Here is a 24,598-nt window from a genome sequence, read left to right as displayed (position 1 = left end):
GAGCGACTGGGGGGGAAGAGAGAGAGCGACTGGGAGGGAAGAGAGAGAGCGACTGGGGGGAAGAGAGAGAGCGACTGGGGGGAAGAGAGAGGGCGACGGGGGGAAGAGAGAGGGCGACGGGGGGAAGAGAGAGGGCGACTGGGGGGGAAGAGAGAGGGCGACTGGGGGGGAAGAGAGAGACTGACTGGGGGGGAAGAGAGAGAGAGGCTGTGGGGGAAGAGAGAGAGCGACTGGGGGGGAAGAGAGGGAGAGAGCGACTGGGGGGGAAGAGAGAGAGAGCGACTGGGGGGTAAGAGAGAGAGAGCGACTGGGGGGGAAGAGAGAGAGAGAGCGACTGGGGGGAAGAGAGAGAGCGACTGGGGGAAGAGAGAGTGCAACTGGGGGGGAGGAGGGGAGTGGGGGGGGGAGAGGGAGTGGGGGAAGGGGAAGAGGGGAGGAGTGGGGGAAGGGGCAGGAGTGGGGAGGGAGTGGGGGAAGGGGAGAGGAGTAGGGGAAGGGGGAGGAGTGGGGGAAGGGGGGCAATGAGGGGGAGGGGGAAGGGGGAGGCAGGGGGGAAGGGGGAGGGAGGGAAGGGGGCAAGGATGGGGGGAAGGGGAGGGGGGAAGGGGGAGTGGAGGGAGGGAGGGGGGAGGGGAAGGGGGGGAGGGGAGGGGGAGGGTTTGTGGGAGTGAAGAGTGGGGGGTTGGGGAGGAGGGGGTGTGGGGGGAAGGGGGTGGGGGGAAGGGGGTGTGGGGGGGGAAGGGGGGGTGGGGGGAGGAAGGGGGTGTGGGGGTTGTTAAGGGAGGGGGGGAGATAAACTTAAAGTACAGGAAACTTTGTGCTATCCGGCACCCATGGACCGAGCTGCTGCCTTGCCTCAAAACTGCCCTACTCTCCAGAGTTAATGTTGAGAGATACGGAGGTATTGTCAAATATCTCCGTATTTGACAACAAACACTGTTGCTTAGCAACAGCTTCTAAACACTCAGGTGTGGCCCTAAAGCTCTGTAGCTAAAGCTGTTGCTATAGCTACTGACCTTGCACAGCTTGACTGTTCAAACAAAGCAAAAAAAACAAACAAAAAGAATAAAAAACGGCTGCTGATTTTTGCCGGTGGCTCCAGATTGCCGGATAGCTCACCTCCAGATAGCACAAAGTTTCCTGTACTTATAAAACATTTTTGGTAAATCTTTCTATAACATACACTTTACAACCTCACCAATCTTTTTATTAAAAAAGGGGTGCTCACCTGTCAGTGTGTTGCATCACAAACAATGGCCGCCGCTTGCTTTTCAGTTGGAAAGATTAGGCCCCGCCCACACTGTCGATTGTCTGTCTCGGTCACCAGGACCCGATTGGGAGCACAGAAGCCCCACCCACTCTATGTTCCTGTACTAAGATGGCCGCGCATGCACTCTGTTACACACTGAATCAAAATGGCGTCGCACTGAAACTTTTCGCCCTCCTTGACAAAGATGGCTGCCGTTAACCTGGGGCTGTCAGCTGAAGAAATTTCCTCAGCTGCAAACACAGGATCTTCAGATTATTATTCGGGGCAACCCCAGTTGCTTATGAAGCCTCCCCACCTACTGACCCTGGGAATGGAGCTGAGGCAGCACATCCTCTCCCCTCTGCCAGTGTTTGTCTCTGTCTAGGCCGGGAGCCTGGGCCTAGAGTTGCACTGCTGGCAGTTGGAGAAGCCTAGGCCCCGGGCCTGGAAAAACGGTGAAAGGTAGGAGAATTATAGAGGTTAGAGAAAAGATTTACAAATTAATTAACTTTTTTTAAAAACAATGGGGGCTAAAAATTCGGTATCGCCGCGCCAGGTCTTTAGTGCCTGAAATTTTGCGCTCGCCCGGATTCCCGTAGCGCCCGCCTGAAATTCAGTTGCGCCGCCCCAAGACGGAGGCGGGCGCTATTGCAGGGTTTGGCCGCCTCGTTTGGGGCGATGAAAGTCAGTTTCAGGCGTCCAGCTGCCGCTGCGGCACCCGATGCGGTGCGGCAGGCTGGGGTACTGCAGGCCTCCTCCTTCTCTTAAGGAGGAGCTGCCTGCAGCCGTGAGATCGCCGCTGGATTCCCCCGGCAAATGAGCCCGGCACCACGGAGAAGTGCCGGGCTCGCGGGAGTCAGACACCAATGTCGCGGGGGGGTGGTGCAGGAGTCCGGGGAGGGAGGTGCGGCCAGGCGGCCGCCGGGAAAGCGGCCGGCCGCCCCTCCACCTTTATGCGCCGGCCTCTCGGAGCTGCAAGGCACCGTTTTTCAAACGCTGTTTGCGGCCGCTACGGGCGAGGCGGCCGCAACTGAATTTGGCCATCGGCGCGGAATAGCATTGGAACCGGGGCGCTGCGCACACCGATGACGTCATCGGTGCCGGCACAGCGCTACCGGCTAACGCCGATGTTAGGGACCAACTGAATTTCGGGCGCTAAAATATTTCCGGCGCAAACCACTCTATAGCCAATAAGTGGGCGCAAACGCGACTGAATTTCTAGGCCTGTGTGTTTTAAAAGCAACTTTTTTTTTGCTGGAAATGTAGATTTGAAAAGAAACACGCAGAAAGCGGGAAAAAGAAATGAAAAGTTTGAATCAAGATGGCGGCGACTCACCTCGGTTCAGAACGATAAGGCCCACACACGCACCGATTGGTCGACCGTCAGGTCACCGAAGCGTAGGATTGGTCAATCGTCCTGTCACTCGACTGTAGGAGGGCCCGCCCGCACGCGCCAGGAACCCGGCGTACGATTGGTCGACCTCGAGGTCACTCTATTGCTAATGAGCGGATAATGAGATGCTAATGAGCGGAATTTTGAACGTTTTTTGGATACCACGGGCGCAATTTTTGTCCGGCTGAAACGTAAATACGCTTACGACCGTTTTGGAATGGTAAGCTTTCTTTTGATGTAACGCACGCGTAGGTACGCTCTATAACTTTCGAGTGTATAGCCGGACAGACGCACACCGAAGGACAGACAGACAGACAGGCAGACAGATGTATCGTCCTTTTATATATATAGATATATCTTTATTAAAAAGGACAGGATGTATGACTTTAGAATCGGGTCTCAGATACGACTGTGCACCCTGTTCCACCCTCTAACTCTGCTTCACCTGAAAGCTGTACGTAGTTTTGAGTCCCAATGTGCAACACAGGACATCGAATAGTACATTCAAATATTTTACCCCATTGCTCTTCTGATGTGGGCTATTTGGGGAGTAACCTGGATAGTTCACAAGCAGAATCTGATGCTTTTTCCGCACTTCCTAGGATGGGGATGCCAATGTCACTATTGCCACTGAGATCGGCGCAACCTGGGCATTGAATGCAAAACCTTTCTGGTGTGTCTAGCTAAAACACTCCCATTTTCATAAATATGGGGAAAATTGCTGAGAATTCACAGACATCTATTTCAATGACCACTATGGGGGTAGGGTTGTCATGGTTTTGTTCCTTCACTTAGGCCTTGTACATCTAATTATTTGAAGGAGTTCTACAGGAAACTTTGTGATATCCAGCACTGACGGGACTGGCGTGTTGCCGATCTATCAAAACTGCCGGACATACAAAGTTAATGTTGAAGCATACGGAGGTTTTCATCTCCTTATCTGACAACAAACACTGTTGCTTAGCAACAGCTTCTAAAGAGTCGGCTGCAGCTGCAAGCGTCTGTAGCTGAAGCTGTTGCTATAGCTACAGACCTTGCAGTGCCTGACTGGGGGGAAAAAAATGAGAACTAAAAAAACATATAGAAAACGGCTCCTGATTTTTGCCGTTAGATCGAGTATTCCGGACATACAACCTCCGGATAAACCAAAGTTTCCTGTACTTCATTTCGCTACAGTACTTTGTTTCTAAAAATGCTACAGTTCGCAGATTTGGCCCAGAAATTCGGGTCGGGGGCTTCCCGCGGGTGTAAGCCCCCGGCCTGCACTTACCTTGCGCACCGGCCGTTGAGCTGTGGGCCCGTGTGGAATTCCGATCCGGGGCCTGCTCCAGCTGCCGGCGCGCAGTGCTTGCGTATCCCAGGGGCGCAGTTAGTTCGATGCGTCCCCTGGGATCACGTGGGCCATGGGGAGCCAATCGGAGCAGGGAATGCTCCATTCATAAGATTGACAGGAAGACCTGTCAAAACTTATAAATACTACGGCCCCAAAACAGCACTAAATCTTCAAATAAATTTTTTTTAAATCACATTTTTAAAAGAAACTATAAATTACATGAAATAACTATTTTAAACAATAATTTAAATTTTTGAAAAAAATAATTTTATTTTCTAACGGGGCTAAAAATAAACTTACCTTGCTTTAAAGTATTTAAAAATAATAAACCTGTGGGAAAAAAAGTTTTAATTTTAATTAATTCACCACTTACCTTGTAAAAAGCAGGCCTTACGCCTGCTTTTTACATGTCTAACTTCTGGAGACTTACCCTCCCGGGAAAACCTGCAAAAAAAAACGAAGTTCGATGCGTACATGCAGCCTCTCCTGCGCACGCGTTAGACCTCTGAGCCCCTTCGTTCAGGGGAACGGAAGTGCCGGTTTCCTGCGCATGCGCAGTGCATGCAGGAAACCGGCACTTCCATTGGGCTTACGGGTGAGTGCCCCATGTGTACTCATCCGTGGAGACCCGAATTTCTGGGCCATTACCTCTCCCAAACTGACTCTATTATCTTAGACAGCTGAGCTCAGTACAAATCTTACCTGATTGTCTAGCTGAGTAGCAAAGGGAGCAGCAATGAATACCACCAGTGGTGCAAACTCTGCTGTTCTGAGAACCTTCAGGGCCTGGCAATAGAGGGAATATATGCAATATTAGTACAATACATTGATATGTGGCAGAATGTGACTGATTTTTCAAGATACATAACCACATATTGTTCAAAATTATGGCCAGTGATTTTTGTGCAGGTTGGGAGTGTGTTAAAATCATGGAGTTACAAAGCACTGAAGGAGGCCATTCAGCCCATCGTGCCTGTGGATTACAAAAAATTGCAGTTGAAACCACTTTATAAATTCAAATATAAATTAGGTGTCAGCTTCGCCTCTGAATTAGAGGTTGTGGGTTTGAGCCCCACTCCAGAGACTTGAGAACCTAATCTAGGCTGACACATCAGTGCAGTACTGAGGAAGTGCTGCACTGTCGGAGGTGCTGTCTTTCAGATGAGATTTTAAACTGAGGCCCCATTTGTCCTCTCAGGTGGACGTAAAAGATCCCATGGCGCCATTTCAAAGAAGCGCAAGGGAGTTCTCCACAATAGTCTGGCCAACACTTATCCCTTAGCCAACATCACTAGAAACATATTCCTGCCATTATATTTTTAAGCCTGTAGTCCATTTTATGTCAGTGTCACAGGATTATTCTCTGCGGTAATCTTCACCCTGTTGAGTTGGTAGATGAAACTCACCATTTAATGATTGAATGTAGACCCAATCCCACACATAGGTCAAATAATACGATGATAACAGCCTGCTGTGTAGAAGCACTTTGGCAGCTCCCTGGAAAAGCGAGCGTGGAGGCCCAGGGCACATCCGCACCCCATGTGAACAGCAAGCACAAAGGGGTCAGTGTACCAACTTATGCACTGGGTCATTAGGTCCACCACTTTCACTTAAGATAGGTGCCCATGCCCACCCCATAATGTGGCTTTAATATCTGATCAATGCTGTAGTGTATGTAACCTGTACTACCTTAAGAGGATACCTTAAGGTGATGGACTACTTTTTGATGGCTCCTGTACATTGTAGTACCGGTGGTGACCACACCGGTATATAAACCCTGTGGAGCAAAGTGTATCTCAGTTCAGCCCTGACCCTCAATCACTAAAGACCTGTTTACTTACTTCTGTAGTCTGTGTCCTGTTATTCAGTATAACTGCATTTGAAAACACAGACTCAACAGTGGCGACGAGTCTGATCTTACCTAGCGGCAGTTTTGCATCAAAGGAAGCTTCGTCCTCAGAAACGGGCGTCGAACAAGGGCATCTGCCCTCAACATCCTGCTGAGCACTGCATCGCACGGGAGGCCATTGGGAACCCGGGTTGGTTTCTGGCCACGAAGTCAAACATCAGTGATCATCCCTTCGACGACAGCGGCGGGTAAGCCCGATCAAGCGGCACGGGGGGGAAAGTCGGCCGAGTTGTCAGTGGGAGAAGGGGAGGGAAAACGACAAAAAGGGCGGAGAACACGACCGCAGCCGGTGTCAGGGGCCGGGCTGCAATCGGGACAGAGACGCACAGCAGCCAGAAAGCGTTTATGGCCACAAGGACCGCGGGAGCGGCGGGGAACAAGAGCAGCAGCGCAGGGGAAAATAAAGGACCACTGGGAGGCGTGGCCGGCAACAGCGCGGGAATCGCCATTTTGAGTCGGCAGGGGAAGAAGACAAGCGCGGGAAAAGCCGCCATCTTAATTAAAATAAAAATAAAAAAATAATATCCGAAGGGAAAGGAGAAACTCAGCAAGGATGCCAAAAACGGGTAACATCACTGCTTTTGATAGCGATGTGGAAGATTGGGCCACTTATGTGGAACGCATCGAAGTTTACTGTACAACGAATGAGGTACCGGATGATAAGAAAGCACTAACCCTATTAAACTCGATGGGTGCGAAGACGTACGGGTTATTAAGGAACCTTGTAACACCAGACAAACCGGTAGGGAAGAGTTTCGCGGATATTGTTACTATCCTGCAAGAGCATTTAAACCCCACGCCGCTGCTGATAGCGGAACGATTTAAATTCTACAAAAGAATTCAACTTAAAGAAGAAAGCAACGCGGAATTCCTAACAGAACTGCGCAAGTTATCAAAGTACTGCCAGTTCGGAACAGGACCAGCAGACGCACTGAGAGATAAGTTTGTGCGTGGGCTCCTAAGGGAAGGAACACAGAAGCGACTGCTAGAGGAAAAGGACCTTACGCTGGACAAAGCTTTCAGCATTGCAGCATCCCATGAGGCAGCAGCACGGGGCGCTGCAGAGATACAGCAAAGGCCATTGGAATTCAGCACCAATGAAATGGCATTGGGCACAGTAAAGTGCTATCGTTGTGGAAGGACAACGCATGACCAGAACCAGTGCTGGTTCAAAGATAAAGAATGCAGGCAATGTGGCAAACTTGGTCACATAGCGAGAGTATGCCGGTCAGGAAAGAAGACCAGCAGCAAAAAGTCACCGCAGGAGAAGTACAAAAAAGTACACAAGGTGACAGAGAACAGTTCGGATGAACAGAAGACGGATTCAGACTCCAGCAGTAAGGAACTGGGTTGTCTGAAAATACATAATGTGGGTAACACAGCAGACCACCAAACTATCTGGGTCATGCTTTGGATAGCAGGAGTCCAAGTGAAGATGGAATTGGACACTGGGTCGGCATTAACGGTCATGAATAAGCAAGATTACAAAAGGTTATTCTCGCACATTCCCCTGAGGGATACGGAGATTGTATTGAAAACATACACGGGGCAAATAGTATACCCAAAGGAAAGATAAAAGTAAATGTGGTCTACAATGGTAAAGAAAGTCAGAAAATGGACTTGTATGTGTTACCTGATGGAGGCCCGCCACGACTGGGACGGGAATGGATCCGGAGAATAAATGTGGACTGGCATTCCATACAAGCACTGACTGTGGATGCCTGTAAGGAGGACGACGTCAAACCTAAACGACTGTCCAAAATCTTAGACGATGCTAAGGAGGTGTTCCAACAGGGACTTGGAACACTCAAAGGAATTACGGCAACCATCAAGGTTGAAGAACATGCAAACCCAAAATTTTTCAAAGCCAGACCGGTGCCTTATGCAATATGACCTGCTGTGGAAGCAGAGCTGGAAGGGCTAGAACGTTCAGGGGTACTGTCCAAGATGGACTGGAGCGAATGGGCTACACCCATTGTTCCTGTCATGAAGCGTTCGTTGAGCAACAAGCCAGGGGAACCTGGGAAGGTTCGCATCTGTGGCGATTTCAAGATCACTGTAAATCCGGTTCTTCACACGGTGCAATATCCGCTTCCGCGGATTGAAGATATCTTCGCTTCGCTGTCTGGCGGGAAACACTTCACTAAGATAGACCTGGCGCAGGCGTACCTACAGATGGAAGTTGATGAAGCGTCACGTCAGTATCTCACGATCAACACGCATAAGGGTTTATATCGGTATAATAGACTGGTTTTTGGAGTGGCATCGGCTCCAGCGATTTGGCAAAGGGCCATGGAGCAGGTATTGCAGGGAATCCCAGGCACACAATGCTACCTGGATGACATCCTGATTACAGGAGATAACGATAAGGATCACCTCGCGAATTTGGAGCAGGTGCTCATCAGATTGAAAGAATATGGCCTCAGAGTTAATCGCCAGAAATGCGAGTTCTTTCAAAAGCGAATCTCGTACTGCGGCCACGTCATTGGGGCTCCATAAGTCACCTGACAAGATCGAAGCTGTTGTAAAAGCTCCTGCACCGGAAAATGTATCCCAGTTGAGGTCGTTCCTCGGGTTGGTTAACTATTACCACAAGTTTCTTCCAAATTTATCCACGGTGTTACACCCGCTAAACACTCTTTTGCAAATGGGAATACCATGGAAGTGGAGCGATGATTGTAAGCGGGCTTTTCAAAAGAGCAAGGCACTGATCACCTCTAAGAAAGTGTTGGCTCACTTTAACCCAACGCTGCCTATTCGCTTAGCTTGTGATGCTTCTCCATATGGTGTCGGGGCAGTGCTCTCACATAAGTTTCCAGATGGCTCGGAAAGGCCAGTCGCTTTCGCATCCAGATCATTGACCTCCGCTGAGCGCAACTATGCTCAGATAGATGGGGAGGCTCTCAGCCTCGTGTGGGGAGTTAAGAAATTTAACCATTACCTGCAAGGCCAAAAGTTTACGCTGCTGACAGATCACCAGCCGTTGGTTTCCATTTTCAACCCTAAGAAGGGTGTTCCAGTAATGGCGGCGCAGAGGCTTCAGAGATGGTCCCTATTCCTAGGGGCACATCAATATGATATTGAATTCAAAGGTACAAAGCAACATGGTAATGCTGATGGGCTGTCGCGCCTGCCACTACCTACAGCGGAAGAGGCACCGGCAGTTGACCCTGTCGAGATATTTCACTCGACCATCATCGAATGCTTACCAGTCACCAATGCGGGTATTGAGAGAGAGACCCGAAATGACCCGACACTGTCTTGGGTCTACGACTTGACAGTGAAGGGATGGCCAGCACATGGCGAACCACTGTTACCAGCATTCTCAGCCAGACGAGAACAGCTGTCCGTATGTCAAGGAACATTGATGTATGGAACAAGGGTGATTATTCCTCCTAAATTAAGGGAGAGAGTTCTGAAAGAATTGCACACAGGTCATCTGGGGGGAGTTAAGATGAAAAGCCTTGCTAGGGCTTATGTGTGGTGGCCAGGTATCGACAAACAAATAGAGGATCTGACTAAAAGCTGCTCAGGTTGCCAAAAGTTCAAAATGCACCTCCAATTGCACCGCTGCATCCGTGGGAATGGCCTTCAGCCCCATGGCAACGTGTGCATATTGACTTTGCAGGTCCATTCATGGATTCCATGTTTTTGATAGCAGTAGACGCACATTCTAAATGGCCAGAAGTGATTAAGATGTCGACCACTACCTCTGAGAAGACGATCGCAGTTCTAAGAACCATATTTGCAAGGAATGGGTTGCCGGAGCAAATATGTTCAGACAACGGACCACAGTTCGTGTCAGAAGAATTCCAGAAATTCATGAAAAAGAATGGGGTGAAACACTATACATCTGCCCCATATCATCCGGCTACAAATGGGTTGGCCGAGAGATTTGTACAAACGTTCAAAAAGGCGATAAAGGCCATGAGTGAAGACCATATTCCACTACAACACAAGGTGGACAATTTCCTGATGGCGTATCGAAACGCCACGCATGCAGTGACAAATTAAAGCCCTGCCATAATGTTCTATAACAGAAGGTTGCGGTCCCGGTTGGATTTGTTAAAACCCAATGTGCGACGGGAAGTCGAAAACAAGCAATTCCAGCATGTAAATAACAAGGCCACTCGTAGTTTCGAAATAGGACAACCAGTGTTGGCCAGGGACTATAGGGATGATAAATGGCAACCTGGAACAATTCGTGCACGACAAGGACCCTTGATGTACACGGTAGACGTTGGAGAGAATGTAATACGACGTCATGCTGACCAACTTGTGGAATCGAGAACAAGGGTCGACCCCATGTCTACGGCAGAGACACCAGTTGAAGAACTTATTGAGCCTGTAGCATCTACCTCAGACTCGAATGTATATGATGATGTTAAAACCATAGGAGATCAAGTGGATGAGTCACCCCAGCAACGAGAATCAGAGACCCCTGAAAGGCGTTATCCGGGCCGGATCAGGAGGCCTCCTCAGAGACTGAATCTTTGAACAATTCTTGTGTGTAAATTGTATATATATTATCCATGTAATGTTTAATTTGGGGTGTACACTGTTAAGCTAAAAGGGGAGGAATTGTAGTGTATGTAACCTGTACTACCTTAAGAGGATACCTTAAGGTGATGGACTACTTTTTGATGGCTCCTGTACATTGTAGTACCGGTGGTGACCACACCGGTATATAAACCCTGCGGAGCAAAGTGTATCTCAGTTCAGCCCTGACCCTCAATCACTAAAGACCTATTTACTTACTTCTGTAGTCTGTGTCCTGTTATTCAGTATAACTGCATTTGAAAACACAGACTCAACAAATGCTCCAGTCACGCAGCACCCATTTAGTCGGGCATTGAAGGGGGAGGCTGCTTTTAAAGTTTTAAAAATAAATATATAAATTCAGGTGCATTAATGACTTAGACTTGGAGGTACAGGGCACAGTTTTGAAATTTGCAGATGACATGAAACTTGAAAGTGTAGTAAACAGTGAGGAAGATAGTAAAAGACTTCAAGAAGACATAGACAGGCTGGTGGAATGGGCAGACACATGGCAAATGAAATTCAATGCAGAAAAGTGTGAGGTGATACATTTTGGTAGGCAGAATGAGGAGAGACAATACAAGCTAAATGGTACAATGTTAAAGGGGGTGCAAGAAGAGAGGGACCTGGGGGTGCTTGTGCACAAATCTTTGAAGGTGCCAGGACAGGTTAACAAAGTAGTTAATAAAGCATATGGGATCCTGGGTATAAATAGAGGCATAGAGAACAAAAGCCAGGAAGTTATGCTAAACCTTTATAAAACACTAGTTCAGCCTCTGTTGGAATATTGTGTCCAATTCTGGGCACCACACTTTAGGAAGGACTTGAAGGCTTTGGAGAGGCTACAGAGGAGATTTACTAGAATGGTTCCAGGGATGAGAGATTACAGTTACATGGATTGACTGGAGAAGCTGGGGTTGTTCTCCTTGCAGCAGAGAAGGCTAAGAGGAGATTTGATCGAGGTGTTTAAAATCATGAAGAGTTTAGATAGAGTAAATAAAGAGAAACTGTTTCCAATGTCTGAAGGGTCGATAACAAAAGGGTACAGATTTAAGGTGATTGGCAAAAGAACCAGAGGCGACATGAGGAAAAACTTCTTTACACAATGAGTGGTTAGGATTTGGAATGCGCTGCCTGATAGGGTGGTGGATACAGATTCAATAGTAGCCTTCAAAAGGGAATTGGATAAATGCTTAAAGGAGAAAACATTGCAGGGATACGGGGAAAGAGCGGGGGCGTGGGACTAACTGGATTGCTCTTCGAAAGAGCTGGCGAAGATTCCATGGGCCAAATGGCCTCCTTCTGAGCTTTACTATTCTATGATTCAATGACTCAGCACAAGTAAGTTAATGATATGTTTCCAGGCCTTTCCTGACAGAACAGACTGATCAGGAAATAAAATTACATTAAAAGCTCAAAGCAAAAACACAACAATTCAGGGTGTGGACTGTGGACCGTGGTTTGGAGTTTTGACTTAAGATTTCATCAGAACTGGTCTCAATTCATTGACCACTGAGCGAGGTCCAGACACCTGGAAACAAAATGCACAACACACAGCAACCAAGGAGCATTACTGTCCACCATTGACAAACCAGTTCCATTTCTTTCTGAATTGGCACGTGTGTGAGGCCTACCTGACCTGGTTTACATCAGTGCTGAACCAGAATCTAATTCAAGGAACTTATGGTGCCAAATAGAATATTGGATTTCCACCAAATGTGGACCACATGACGGATGTACTCTGAACCTAACCACATACTAATCCCCAATGTGTTATAATAGAGATAAACTGTGGAAGGGAGTCCAGCTACCAGAATTTAAAGTGTTTTTACACTTGGTGCTTCTCTGGCTCAGTACACAGGAGACTGATGTTTATGTGCTGGCTGGTAATGTCTACAAAATTGCCTCCCTTATCCTGTTAGCAGAATTGTCAGGATAAGGAAGCCAATTTTAGCAACATAACACATGGAGCCGGCCCAAGCTAGAGAACCGCCAAGTGTGAAAGCGATTTATATGTTGCAATTAGAGCCAATGGAGGAAGGGAGGATTGCAGGGTGGTTCCTGCACCAAATCCGCACACATCAGCACTTGCAGCTACAGTTAACTTTTTCAGCATCTACTGGCTTCTCAGATGGGCTGAATGGCCTCCTTCTGTGCTGTACTATTCTATGATTCTACCTCTGTCCTTTGCATCCTGGCACTAGTTCCACTTGCAAAAGTACCTGGTGCACAATGGCAGCAAGTAGCCCTTCACTGACATCTGATCGTACAATCTGCAATGAGAGATGTTCACAGAACACTGGCAAATTATTTAAATGAGCTGACCTCACTCGCATCCAAGGTCAACTCCTCCATGTGCATGCGGTGGTGCCGCACTGGGGCTGCGCTATCTGCCCCATGGAGTCCAAACAACCAACGAGCAGTGCTGTATTCAATACATAAATAGTGGGTGTTCTGCGTATGTCAGGAGGAGGCAGGAAGGAGAACAAAGCATTGGTGCCAGTGCATATATTCTTGCTGAATGTCTCCCAGTCGGTCAGAAAGTATTGGTGACCCTCTACATCATTGTTGGGACATACCTGGGGCTCGATATCCACCACTGCAATTTTGCCCTGGCCTTGGTTGATCTTGCGGATTGTCTCCAGCTTTGTTCCAAACATGGCCCCTTGGAAGCTTCCATACTCTAGGAATTCATTAGAGGTGATGTTCTTCACCATATCATCATTGGAAATAAAGTAGTAGTTCTTTCCATCTTCTTCATTTTTCTTTGGTGACTTGGAGGTGTCTAGTGGAGGAGGAAAGAATATTTTATAGCAGCTTCATTATTGTTTTGGGGGAAAAAGCTGGGTTTTCTGTTGTTGCTAGTGATTATTGGTCAGATTCGGAGTTCATCAGTTGACCCTTTAAGTAAAATACCTCTATCCCTGGTATACTGCTGTGTGGGAAACAAGCCAATAATCTTGCATTTTAAGTTACTTTAGCATGAATGTGTTCGACTCCTGACATCAAGTTGCAATCCAGTCTCACATTTTGCATAGGGGGTTCCGTTTGCCAGTCCCAATTAGGTTGTTTATGGGAACAGGGAGAAAAATCCTTCCTCCCTTAGTGAAGCCTCACAGCTCACAAAGTTAAATGCGGATGAGGGAGGCCATTCAGCTCATCTAATGAATTTGTAGTTATCTGGGTTTGTTTTGTCACCTTTCTTGAAAACAGGTACCACACTGGCTTGTTTCCAATACAGCGGGAGCTCTCCTGTCTTCATTAACTACCCTCAGCACTTTGTAGATTTCATGTCTAGTTTTGCTTAGCCCTCTCTGGTAGTTGCATCTGTCCCTGGGGATATATTACTTTTGAGCCTTTTAAGCCTGCAAAAGAATTTGAATTGAGAAGTTCCACAAGTTGAGTACTGAATGATTCCTCGTGAAATTACTCACGTAGATGGAGTTTGAGAAGTTCCACAATAAAGGAATAAAACCTTATGCTCCTCAAAAGCAGTCCCAAGTGCTTTAACCCATGAGGCAAAAGGTGTATGCCCAGTGTATCTTTCAGTTGTGGTTGGTTTTGTACCAGATGTATTGGGTTCATGAAGTATATCCACCAGCAACTATCACATTGTACTTTTCCTAGTGGAACACCTTGCAGACCATGCAGTTGCTTTGGCAGTGTAGGAGCGTGGTTGATTTCTGATTTATTTTCAGGCCTCCAGATTGGCTTTTAGAGCAAGAAAAACAGCTTTTGGGGACCAAGTCAAAGAAATGTTGTAACTTCTCAGCAAACATCAAAAATCACAGCAATGCTGCAGTAGAACTACTGCATCACCAGTGGAGGTGGCCAAGTATTTAAAGGGACATAAGAGACCTGAAGAGGAGATGGCAGAAATCTCTAAGACCTTGGCTGAGAGATGGAGCACTAACCTCTGAGCTCTTGGGACAGCTGGAACTTTGTTTTTCAAAGCAGAAAATATTATTAAATGTCTTTGGGTGAAGTTATTGAAAGGAGTAATTAACCTATTAGAGTTTTGTCATTATATTTCTGTGGTATATTATATCAACACTATTTACAAAATTCTTGTGATTCATATTTTCATTTTATAATTCTTTTTTGCTTTAACATGTAAAATCTCTGATCCATATTTGGATAACACTAAATCATTGACACAGATTACTACAAGTAGAGGTAATTATTAATCTTTGGGTCATGTAAATATCAATAAAAACATAGCTTCTGAATCTTGGAGTAGTGTTTGCTTACACAAATTGCTGTAAATCTGTTGAGGGAGAAAACAGTTGTATAAAATACCAAAGATTGTTACAGATGGCAAAGAAATTAGCACTACAAGGCTTAAAATATATTTGAATAGGACTGATCAGGGTTCAGGCAGAGGGACTTGTGCTTTCCTGGTAAATAGATGCAAAAATAGTTTTCTCTATGAATAGATGTTGGAAGTAAATTGAATTCACTCTAACAGCAGTAATACTATCATTGTGTCTCCTGTAGCCTTCTGCATGGCACTTACGTGGAATTGGATAAGCAAACTTGTCTGAGTGTTTAGTAATCAGAGCATTTTTGATGTGACTTCGACCAACTCCATTAGCCCCTACAAATAAACAAAACAAGAAGCATTTCAGTACACTCGTGAGCATTAGTAGATGTGATGCTTTGTAGCAGAGTGTTCTCTCGTTTGTGTTGAGTTTGCCTTTTCCTTGCGCTTGTTCTAACAATATTGAAACAAGATGGGAGAGCCGGTTGGGCACTGTATAAATTCTCACAAGCCTCAGCGTACAATCTAATGTGAAAACAAAGTGCCACTGCATACATAACGAGGATTGCATGTCTCCTTTCTCTTCCATTAGCTATACAAGTGGCGATCCCAGTGGGCCACAGTCTAGTTTTCCTGATATAGTAAACTTTCCAATTAGATAAAATTATAATTAATATTTAATATGAGTTTGGTAATCCTCCAAAACAGACTGGAAACATCTGTATGATGTGATATTAAGAATTCAGTTACTGTTAACCACCAATGCTCACCGAGAAGCACCAGAGTCTTTCTGTTGAATGCAGGGAGTTGTACAACCTCTTCGTATGAGACGAGATCCAGCCGATCAAAGACTGTGGAGAAATATTGAAGCCAAGAGTTATAAATTTGAACTATAATAAAGTGACAGCTGTCACTCTTATGCAGCAACAACAGCTATAGTGCAGTAGCACTGTGACAGCAGCTCTTTAGTAATACAATCTCTCAGTGCACACAGCGGTAACAACAACAATGTGCATTTATGTAGCTCCTTTAAAGTAGTAAAACATCCCAAGGCACTTCACAAGAGCATGATCAAACAAAATTTGACACCGAGCCACATAAGGAGATATTAGGACAGGTGGTGAAAAGCTTGGTCCCAGAGGTAGATTTTAAGGAGAAGAGAGAGATAGAAAGACGGAAAGGGTTAGGGAGGGAATTCCAGAGCTTAGGGCCTAGGTAGCTGAAGGCACGGGCGGCAATGGTGGAGTGAAGAAAATCGGGGATGTGCAAGAGGCTAGAACTGGAGGAGCGTAGAGATCTCGGAGGATCGTTGGGCTGGAGGAGATTACAGAGATAGGGAGGGGCGAGGCCATAGAGGGATTTGAACATGAGGATGAGAATTTTAAAATTGAGGCATTGCTGGACCAGGAGCCAATGTAGGTCAGCGAGCACAGGGGTGATGGGTGATTGGGACTTGGTGCGAGTTAGGACGTGGGCAGCAGAGTTTTAGATGAGCTCAAGTTCACAGAAGGTGGAGAGCCAGCCAAGAGAGCTTTGGAACAGTCAAGTCTAGAAGTAAAAAAGGCGTGGATGAGGGTTTCAGCAGCAGATGAGTTGACGCAGGGGCAGAGACGGGCGATGTTACGGAGGTGGAAGTAGGTGGTCTTGGCGATGGAAAGGATATGGGAGGAAGCTGAGCTCAGGTCAAATAGGATGTCAAGGTTGCGAATAGTCTGGTTCAACCTCAGATAGTGGCCAGGCTCAGTGTGTAGCAATAATACCAACTCTGTGTCTATTGCAATAATATCAGTTCAGTATCGGACCTGTGTGGGAGCAGCGGCAGCTTAAAACCGGCGGCAGTGAACGAGGCCCGACCAGAGCATCGGACCTGTGTGGGAGCAGCGGCAGCTTAAAACTGGCGGCAGTGAACGAGGCCCGACCAATTCAACAGCGGGGAGAGAGGTAAAAAGTAATCAAAGTGTGACGTCACCAGGAAGCAGGTAAGTGATTGGTTGGTGAGTATTTCTCTCTTTTTTAAACATTAACTCTGGTTTATAGTTACTAACGTCGCTCTGGTGTAGCGGGGACTGTTGGTAAACCAGTTAACTGTAGTGTAATTAGTGGGATTGATTGATTTAATTTAAATTAAATTAATTAAAGGGTAAGCCATGGCAGGAGAGCCCGGCCCCGTTGTATGCTCCTCCTGCAGTATGTGGGAACTCAGGGACACTTCCTGTGTCCCTGACAACTACATGTGCAGGAAGTACATCCAGGTGCACCTACTGACAGACCGCATTGCGGCACTGGAGCTGCGATTGGATGCATACTGGAGCGTTCACAATGCTCAGGACATCGTGAATAGCACGTTTAGGGAGTTGGACACACCACAGGTAGAGGTTGGACAGGAAAAAAGGGAACGGGTGACCAACAGGCAGAGTACTAGGCGCAGGCAGGTAGTGCAGGGGTCCCCTGTGGCCATCCCCATCTCCAACAGATACACCACTTTGAGTACTGTTGGGGGGGATGGCTTATCAGAGGAAGGCAGCAGCAGCCAACTTCCTGGCACCAGGGGTGGCTCTGCTGCACAGAATGGGAGGAAAAAGAGGGGTAGAGCTATAGTAATAGGGGATTCAATTGTAAGGGGAATAGCTAGGCGTTTCTGCGGCCGCAAACGAGACTCCAGGATGGTGTGTTGCCTCCCTGGTGCAAGGGTCAAGGATGTCTCCGAGCGGCTGCAGAACATCTTGGAAGGGGAGGGTGAACAGCCAGTTGTTGTGGTGCATATAGGCACCAACGATATAGGTAAAAAGCGGGATGAGGTCCTAAAAGCGGAATATAGGGAGTTAGGAGATAAATTAAAAAACAGGCCCTCAAAGGTAGTAATCTCGGGATTGCTACCAGTGCCATGTGCTAGTCAGAGTAGAAATAGAAGGATACTTCAGATGAATACGTGGCTAGAGGAATGATGCCAGGGGGAGGGATTCAAGTTCCTGGGACATTGGAACCGGTTCTGGGGGAGGTGGGACCAGTTCAAACCGGACGGTTTGCACCTGGGCAGGTCTGGAACCGATGTCCTAGGGGGAGTGTTTGCTAGTGCTGTGGGGGAGGGTTTAAACTAAAATGGCAGGGGGTTGGGAACCTGAGCAGGGAAACAGAGGAAAGGGAAACAAGGATAAAAGCAAAAGATAGGAAGGAGAAAAACAAAAGTGGCAGTCAGAGAAATCAACGGTTTAAATCAAACATGGCCACAGTAAATAATAATTCTAATAGGTCTAAGAGCGTTAAAAAAACAAGCCTGAAGGCTTTGTGTCTTAATGCGAGGAGCATTTGTAATAAGGTGGATGAATTGGCTGCGCAAATAGAGGTAAACGAATATGATTTGGTTGGGATTACTGAAATGTGGCTCAAGGATGGCCAAGACTGGGAACTCAACATTCAGGGGTATTTGATATTCAGGAAAGATAGGCAAAAAGGAAAGGGAGGTGGGGTAGCATTACTGGTTAAAGAAGGGATTAACACAATTGTAATGAAGGATATTAGCTCTGATGATGTGGAATCTGTATGGGTAGAATTGAGGAATACCAAGGGGAAAAAAACGTTAGTGGGAGTGGTATATAGACCTCCAAACAGTAAGGCGGAGGTTGGGGATGGCATTAAAAGGGAAATTAAAGAAGCGTGCAATAAGGGCACAGCAGTCATCATGGGTGACTTTAATCTACATATAGATTGGGCTAACCAAATTAGTGACAATACTGTGGAGGAGGAATTCCTGGAGTGTTTACGGGATGGTTTCCTGGAACAATATGTTGAGGAACCAACCAGAGATCAGGCCATCTTAGACTGGGTATTGTTGGGGGGGTACTGTTGGGGGGGATGACTCATCAGGGGAAGGCAGCAGCAGCCAACTTCCTGGCACCAGGGGTGGCTCTGCTGCACAGGCTGGGAGGAAAAAGAGTGGAAGAGCTATAGTCATAGGGGACTCAATTGTAAGGGGAATAGATAGGCGTTTTTGCGGCCGCAATCAAGACTCCAGGATGGTGTGTTGCCTCCCTGGTGCAAGGGTCAAGGACGTCTCAGAGCAGCTGCAGAACATTTTGGAGGGGGAGGGCGAACAGCCAGTTGTCGTGGTGCACATAGGCACCAACGATATAGGTAAAAAGCGGGATGAGGTCCTAAAAGCAGAATATAGGGAGTTAGGAGGTAAATTAAAAAATAGGACCTCAAAGGTAGTAATCTCAGGATTGCTACCAGTGCCACGTGCTAGTCAGAGTCGAAATAGGAGGATATTTCAAATGAATACGTGGCTAGAGGAATGGTGCAAGGAGGAGGGATTCAAATTCCTTGGACATTGGAACCGGTTCTGGGAGAGGTGGGACCAGTACAAACGGGACGGTTTGCACCTGGGCAGGGCTGGGACCGATGTCCTAGGGGGAGTGTTTGCTAGTGCTGTTGGGGAGGGTTTAAACTAAAGTGGCAGGGGGTTGGGAACCTGAGCAGGGAGACAGAGGAAAGGGAAACAAGGAAAAAAGCAAAAGACAGGAAGGAGGAAAACAAAATTAGAAGGCAAAGAACTCAATGGTTTAAATCAAACATGATCACAGTAAATAATAATTCATATAGGTCTGAGAGCGTTAAAAAAACAAGCCTGAAGGCTTTGTGTCTTAATGCAAGGAGCATTCGGAACAAGGTGGATGAATTAGCTGTGCAAATAGAGGTAAACGAATATGATTTGATTGGGATTATAGAAACATGGCTCCAGGGTGGCCAAGGCTGGGAACTCAACATCCAGGGGTATTCAATATTTAGGAAGGATAGGCAAAAAAGAAAGGGAGGTGGGGTAGCATTGCTGGTTAAAGAGGGGATTAACATAATTGAAAGGAAGGATATTAACTCTGATGATGCGAAATCTGTATGGGTAGAACTGAGAAATATCAAGGGGAAAAAAACGTTAGTGGGAGTGGTATATAGACCTCCAAACAGTAATACGGAGGTTGGGGATGGCATTAAACGGGAAATTAGAGACACGTGCAATAAGGGCACAGCAGTCATCATGGGTGACTTTAATTTACATATAGATTGGGCTAACCAAATTAGTAAAAATACTGTGGAGGAGGAATTCCTAGAAGGTTTACGGGATGGTTTTCTGGAACAATATGTCGAGGAACCAACCAGAGATCAGGCCATCTTAGACTGGGTATTATGTAATGAGAGAGGATTAATTAGCAATCTTGTTGTACGAGGCCCCTTGGGTCAGAGCAATCATAATATGATAGAATTCTTCATTAGGAAAGAGAGTGAAGTAGTTGACTCGGAGACTAGGGTCCTGAATTTAAATAAAGGAAACTACGATGGTATGAGGCGCGAATTGGGTAGGATTGATTAGGGAATGTCACTCAAAGGGTTGACGTTGGATAGGCAATGGCAAACATTCAAAGACCGCATGGATGAACTACAGAAGTTGTTCATCCCAGTTTGGGATAAGAATAAAACAAAAAGGGTGACTCAACCGTGGCTAACAAGGGAAATTAGGGATAGCATAAGATCCAAGGAGAGGGCATATAAATTGGCCAGAAAAAGCGGTAACCCTGAGGATTGGGAGCAGTTTAGGATTCAACAAAGGAGGACAAAGGGATTAATTAAGAAGGGGAAAATAGAATATGAAAGTAAGCTTTCAGGGAACATAAAAACTGACTGTAAGAGCTTTTATAGATATGTGAAGAGAAAAAGATTAGCGAAATCAAGTGTAGGTCCCTTGCAGTCAGAAGCAGGGGAAGTTATAATGGGGAACAAAGAAATGGCAGACCAATTAAATGCATATTTTGGTTCTGTCTTCACAAAGGAGGACACAAATAACCTCCCAGAGATGTTGGAGAACATAGGGTCTGATGAGAGGGAGGAACTGAAAGAAATCAGTATTTGTAGGGAAATGGTGTTAGGGAAATTGATGGGATTGAAGGCTGATAAATCCCCAGGGCCTGATAATCTACATCCTAGGGTACTTAAGGAAGTGGCCCTAGAAATAGTAGATGCATTGCTGATCATCTTCCAAAATTTGCTGGAATCTGGAACTGTACCCATGGATTGGAGGGTAGCTAATGTTACCCCACTATTCAAAAAAGGGTGGTAGAGAGAAAGCGGGGAATTACAGACCGGTAAGCCTGACATCGGTAGTGGGGAAAATGCTAGAGTCCATTATAAAGCATGTAATAGCTGAGCACTTGGAAAACAGTGACAGGATCGGACAAAGTCAACATGGATTTACAAAAGGTAAATCGTGCTTGACTAATCTACTGGAATTTTTTGAGGATGTAACTGGGAAAATAGATAAGGGAGAACCAGTAGATGTGGTGTATTTGGACTTTCAAAAGGCTTTCGATAAGGTCCCGCATAAGAGATTAGCGTGTAAATTTAAGGCACATGGGATTGGGGGCAAGGTATTGACTTGGATAGAGAACTGGTTGGTGGACAGAAAGCAGAGAGTAGGAATTAACAGGTCTTTTTCCGAGTGGCAGGCAGTGACTAGTGGGGTACCGCAGGGATCGGTCCTTGGACACTAGCTATTCACAATATACATTAATTATCTAGATAAGGGAACTAGATGTAATATCTCCAAGTTTGCAGATGACACAAAGCTGGGTGGGCGTGTGTGCTGCGAGGAGGATACCGAGAAACTCCAGGATGATTTGGACAGGTTGGGTGATTGGGCAGAAGCGTGGTAGATGCAATATAACGTGGATAAATGCGAGGTTATCCACTTTGGTGTCAAAAACAGAAAGGCAGACTATTATCTGAATGGCAATAGATTGGGAGAAGGGGAAGTGCAACGAGACCTGGATGTCCTTGTGCACCAGTCGCTGAAGGTAAGCATGCAGGTGCAGCAGGCGGTGAAGAAGGCAAATGGTATGTTGGCCTTCATAGCAAAAGGGTTTGAGTACAGGAGCAAGGATGTCCTGCTGCAGTTGTACAGGGCCTTGGTGAGACCACACGTTGAGTACTGTGTGCAGTTTTGGTCACCTTATCTGAGGAAGGATGTTCTTGCCATGGAAGGAGTTCAGCGAAGATTCACAAGGCTGATCCCTGGGATGGCAGGAATGACGTATGAGGAGAGATTGGGTTGATTGGGCTTATACTCGCTGGAGTTTAGAAGAATGAGAGGGGATCTCATCAAAACTTATAAAATTCTGACAGGTCTGGACAAACTAAATGCAGGTAGAATATTCCCGATGGTCGGAGAGTCCAGAACCAGGGGTCATAGTCTAAGGATAAGGGGTAAGCCATTTAGGACAGAGATGAGGAAGAATTTCTTCACCCAGATAGTGGTGAACCTGTGGAACTATCTACCACAGAAGGCGGTTGAGGCCAAGTCTTTAAATATATTCAAGAAAGAGTTGGATATATTTCTTAAGGCTAAAGGGATCAAGTGATATGGGGAGAAGGCAGGGACAGGGTACTGAACTTGGATGGTCAGCCATGATCTCACTGAATTGTGGAGCAGGCTCGAGGGGCCGAATGGCCTACTCCTGCTCCTATCTTCTATGTTTCTATGTTTCTATGTAACGAGAAAGGATTAATTAGCAATCTTGTTGTACGAGGCCCCTTGGGTCGGAGCGATCATAATATGATCGAATTCTTCATTAAGATGGAGAATGAAGTAGTTGAATCAGAGACTAGGGTCCTCAATTTAAATAAAGGAAACTACGATGGTCTGAGGAGCGAGTTGGGTAGGATTGATTGGGGAATGGCACTCAAAGGGTTGACGGTGGATAGGCAATGGCAAACATTCAAAGACCGAATGGATGAGCTACAGAATTTGTTCATCCCAGTTTGGCATAAAAATAAAACAAAAAAGGTGACTCAACCATGGCTAACAAGGGAAATTAGGGATAGCATAAGATCCAAAGAGAGGACATATAAATTGACCAGAAAATGCAATAATCCTGAGGATTGGGAGCAGTTTAGGATTCAACAAAGGAGGACAAAGGGATTAATTAAGAAAGGGAAACTAGAATATGAGAGTAAGCTTTCAGGGAACATAAAAACTGACTGTAAAAGCTTTTATAGATATGTGAAGAGAAAAAGATTGGTGAAGTCAAGCGTAGGTCCCTTGCAGTCAGAATCAGGGGAATTTATAACAGGGAACAAAGAAATGGCAGACCAACTAAATACATATTTTGGTTCTGTCTTCACAAAGGAGGACACAAATAACCTCCCAGAGATGCCGGGGAACATAGGGTCTGATGAAAGGGTGGAACTGAAAGAAATCAGTATTTGTAGGGAAATGGTGTTAGGAAAATTGATGGGACTGAAGGCCGATAAATCCCCAGGGCCTGATAATCTACATCCCAGGGTACTTAAGGAAGTTGCCCTAGAAATAGTAGATGCATTGCTGGTCATCTTCCAGAACTCGATAGATTCTGGAACAGTACCCATGGATTGGAGGGTAGCTAATGTTACCCCACTATTCAAAAAAGGTGGTGGAGAAAAAGCGGTGAATTATAGACCGGTAAGCCTGACATCAGTAGTGGGGAAAATGCTAGAGTCCATTATAAAAGATGTAATAGCAGAGCACTTGGAAAGCAGTGACAGGATCGGACCATACAAAATATGGATTTACAAAAGGTAAATGGTGCTTGACTAATCTACTGGAATTTTTTGAGGATGTAACCGGTAGGATAAGGGAGAACCAGTGGATGTGGTGTATTTGGACTTTCAGAAGGCTTTCGATAAGGTCCCACATAAGAGATTAGCGTGCAAAATTAAGGCACATGGGATTGGGGGCAAGGTATTGACTTGGATAGAGAACTGGTTGGTGGACAGAAAGCAAAGAGTTGGAATAAACGGGTCGTTTTCCGAGTGGCAGGGAGTGACTGGTGGGGTACCGCAAGGATCGGTCCTAGGACCCCAGCTGTTCACAATAATGATCTGGACGAGGGAATTGGATGTAATATCTCCAAATTTGCAGACGACACAAAGCTGGGTGGGATGGTATGCTGTGAGAAGGATGCTGAGAAACTCCAGTATGATTTGGACAGGTTGGGTGATTGGGCAGAAACATGGCAAATGCACTACAATGTGGATAAATGTGAGGTTATCCACTTTGGTGGCAAAAACATGAAGGCAGATTATTATTTGAATGGCAATAGATTGGGAGAAGGGGAAGTGCAAAGAGACCTGGGTGTTCTTGTGCACCAGTCGCTGAAGGTAAGCATGCAGGTGCAGCAGGCAGTTAAGAAGGCAAATGGTATGTTGGCCTTCGTAGCAAGAGGGTTCGAGTACAAGAACAAGGATGTCTTGCTGCAGTTGTACAGGGCCTTGTTGAGACCACACCTTGAGTATTGTGTGCAGTTTTGGTCGCCTTATCTGAGGAAGGACGTTCTTGCCATGGAAGGAGTGCAGCGAAGATTCACCAGGCTGATACCTGGGATGGCAGGAATGACGTATGAGGAGAGATTGTGTCGATTGGGCTTATACTCACTGGAGTTTAGAAGATTGAGAGGGGATCTCATCGAAACCTATAAAATTCTGTCAGGCCTGGACAGACTAGATGCAGGAAGGATGTTTCTGATGGCTGGGGAGTCCAGAACCAGGGGTCATAGTCTAAGGATAAGGGGTAAGACATTTAGGACTGAAATGAGGAGGAATTTCTTCACCCAGAGAGTGGTGAACCTGTGGAATTCTCTGCCGCAGAGGGCGGTGGAGGCCAGTTCATTAAATATATTCAAGAAAGAGTTGGATATATTTCTTAAGGCTAAAGGGATCAAGGGATATAGGGAGAAGGCAGGGACAGGGCACTGAATTTGGATGATCAGCCATGATCTCATTGAATGGCGGAGCAGGCTCGAGGGGCCGAATGGCCTACTCCTGCTCCTATCTTCTATGTTTCTATGTTTAGTTAGGACATAGGGAACTGACCATGTGGCTCCAGGCATAACAGT

General features: G+C 46.3%; 1 protein-coding gene across 3 annotated transcripts in view; it reads right to left on the bottom strand.

The window, feature by feature from the left end:
* mpp1 (MAGUK p55 scaffold protein 1) overlaps positions 1 to 24,598 on the bottom strand; it is an 83,710-nt gene that overhangs the window by 10,247 nt on the left and 48,865 nt on the right. For all 3 annotated transcript variants that reach the window (XM_085996535.1, XM_085996556.1, XM_085996545.1), the window contains 4 exons: positions 15,455 to 15,535; positions 14,940 to 15,020; positions 13,003 to 13,208; positions 4,678 to 4,761 (listed from right to left, as the gene is read on the bottom strand). In XM_085996535.1, the coding sequence (XP_085852661.1) occupies positions 4,678 to 4,761; positions 13,003 to 13,208; positions 14,940 to 15,020; positions 15,455 to 15,535 (452 nt within the window). The remainder of the gene's footprint in view (positions 1 to 4,677; positions 4,762 to 13,002; positions 13,209 to 14,939; positions 15,021 to 15,454; positions 15,536 to 24,598) is intronic.

The sequence above is a fragment of the Somniosus microcephalus genome, chromosome 1 (assembly GCF_052327205.1).
Source record: "Somniosus microcephalus isolate GS21.2 chromosome 1, FLI_Smic_1.0, whole genome shotgun sequence".
Classification (NCBI taxonomy): Eukaryota; Metazoa; Chordata; class Chondrichthyes; order Squaliformes; family Somniosidae; genus Somniosus; species Somniosus microcephalus.
Note: the sequence above shows the minus strand (reverse complement) of the source record. Positions and strands in the feature narration are given on the sequence as shown.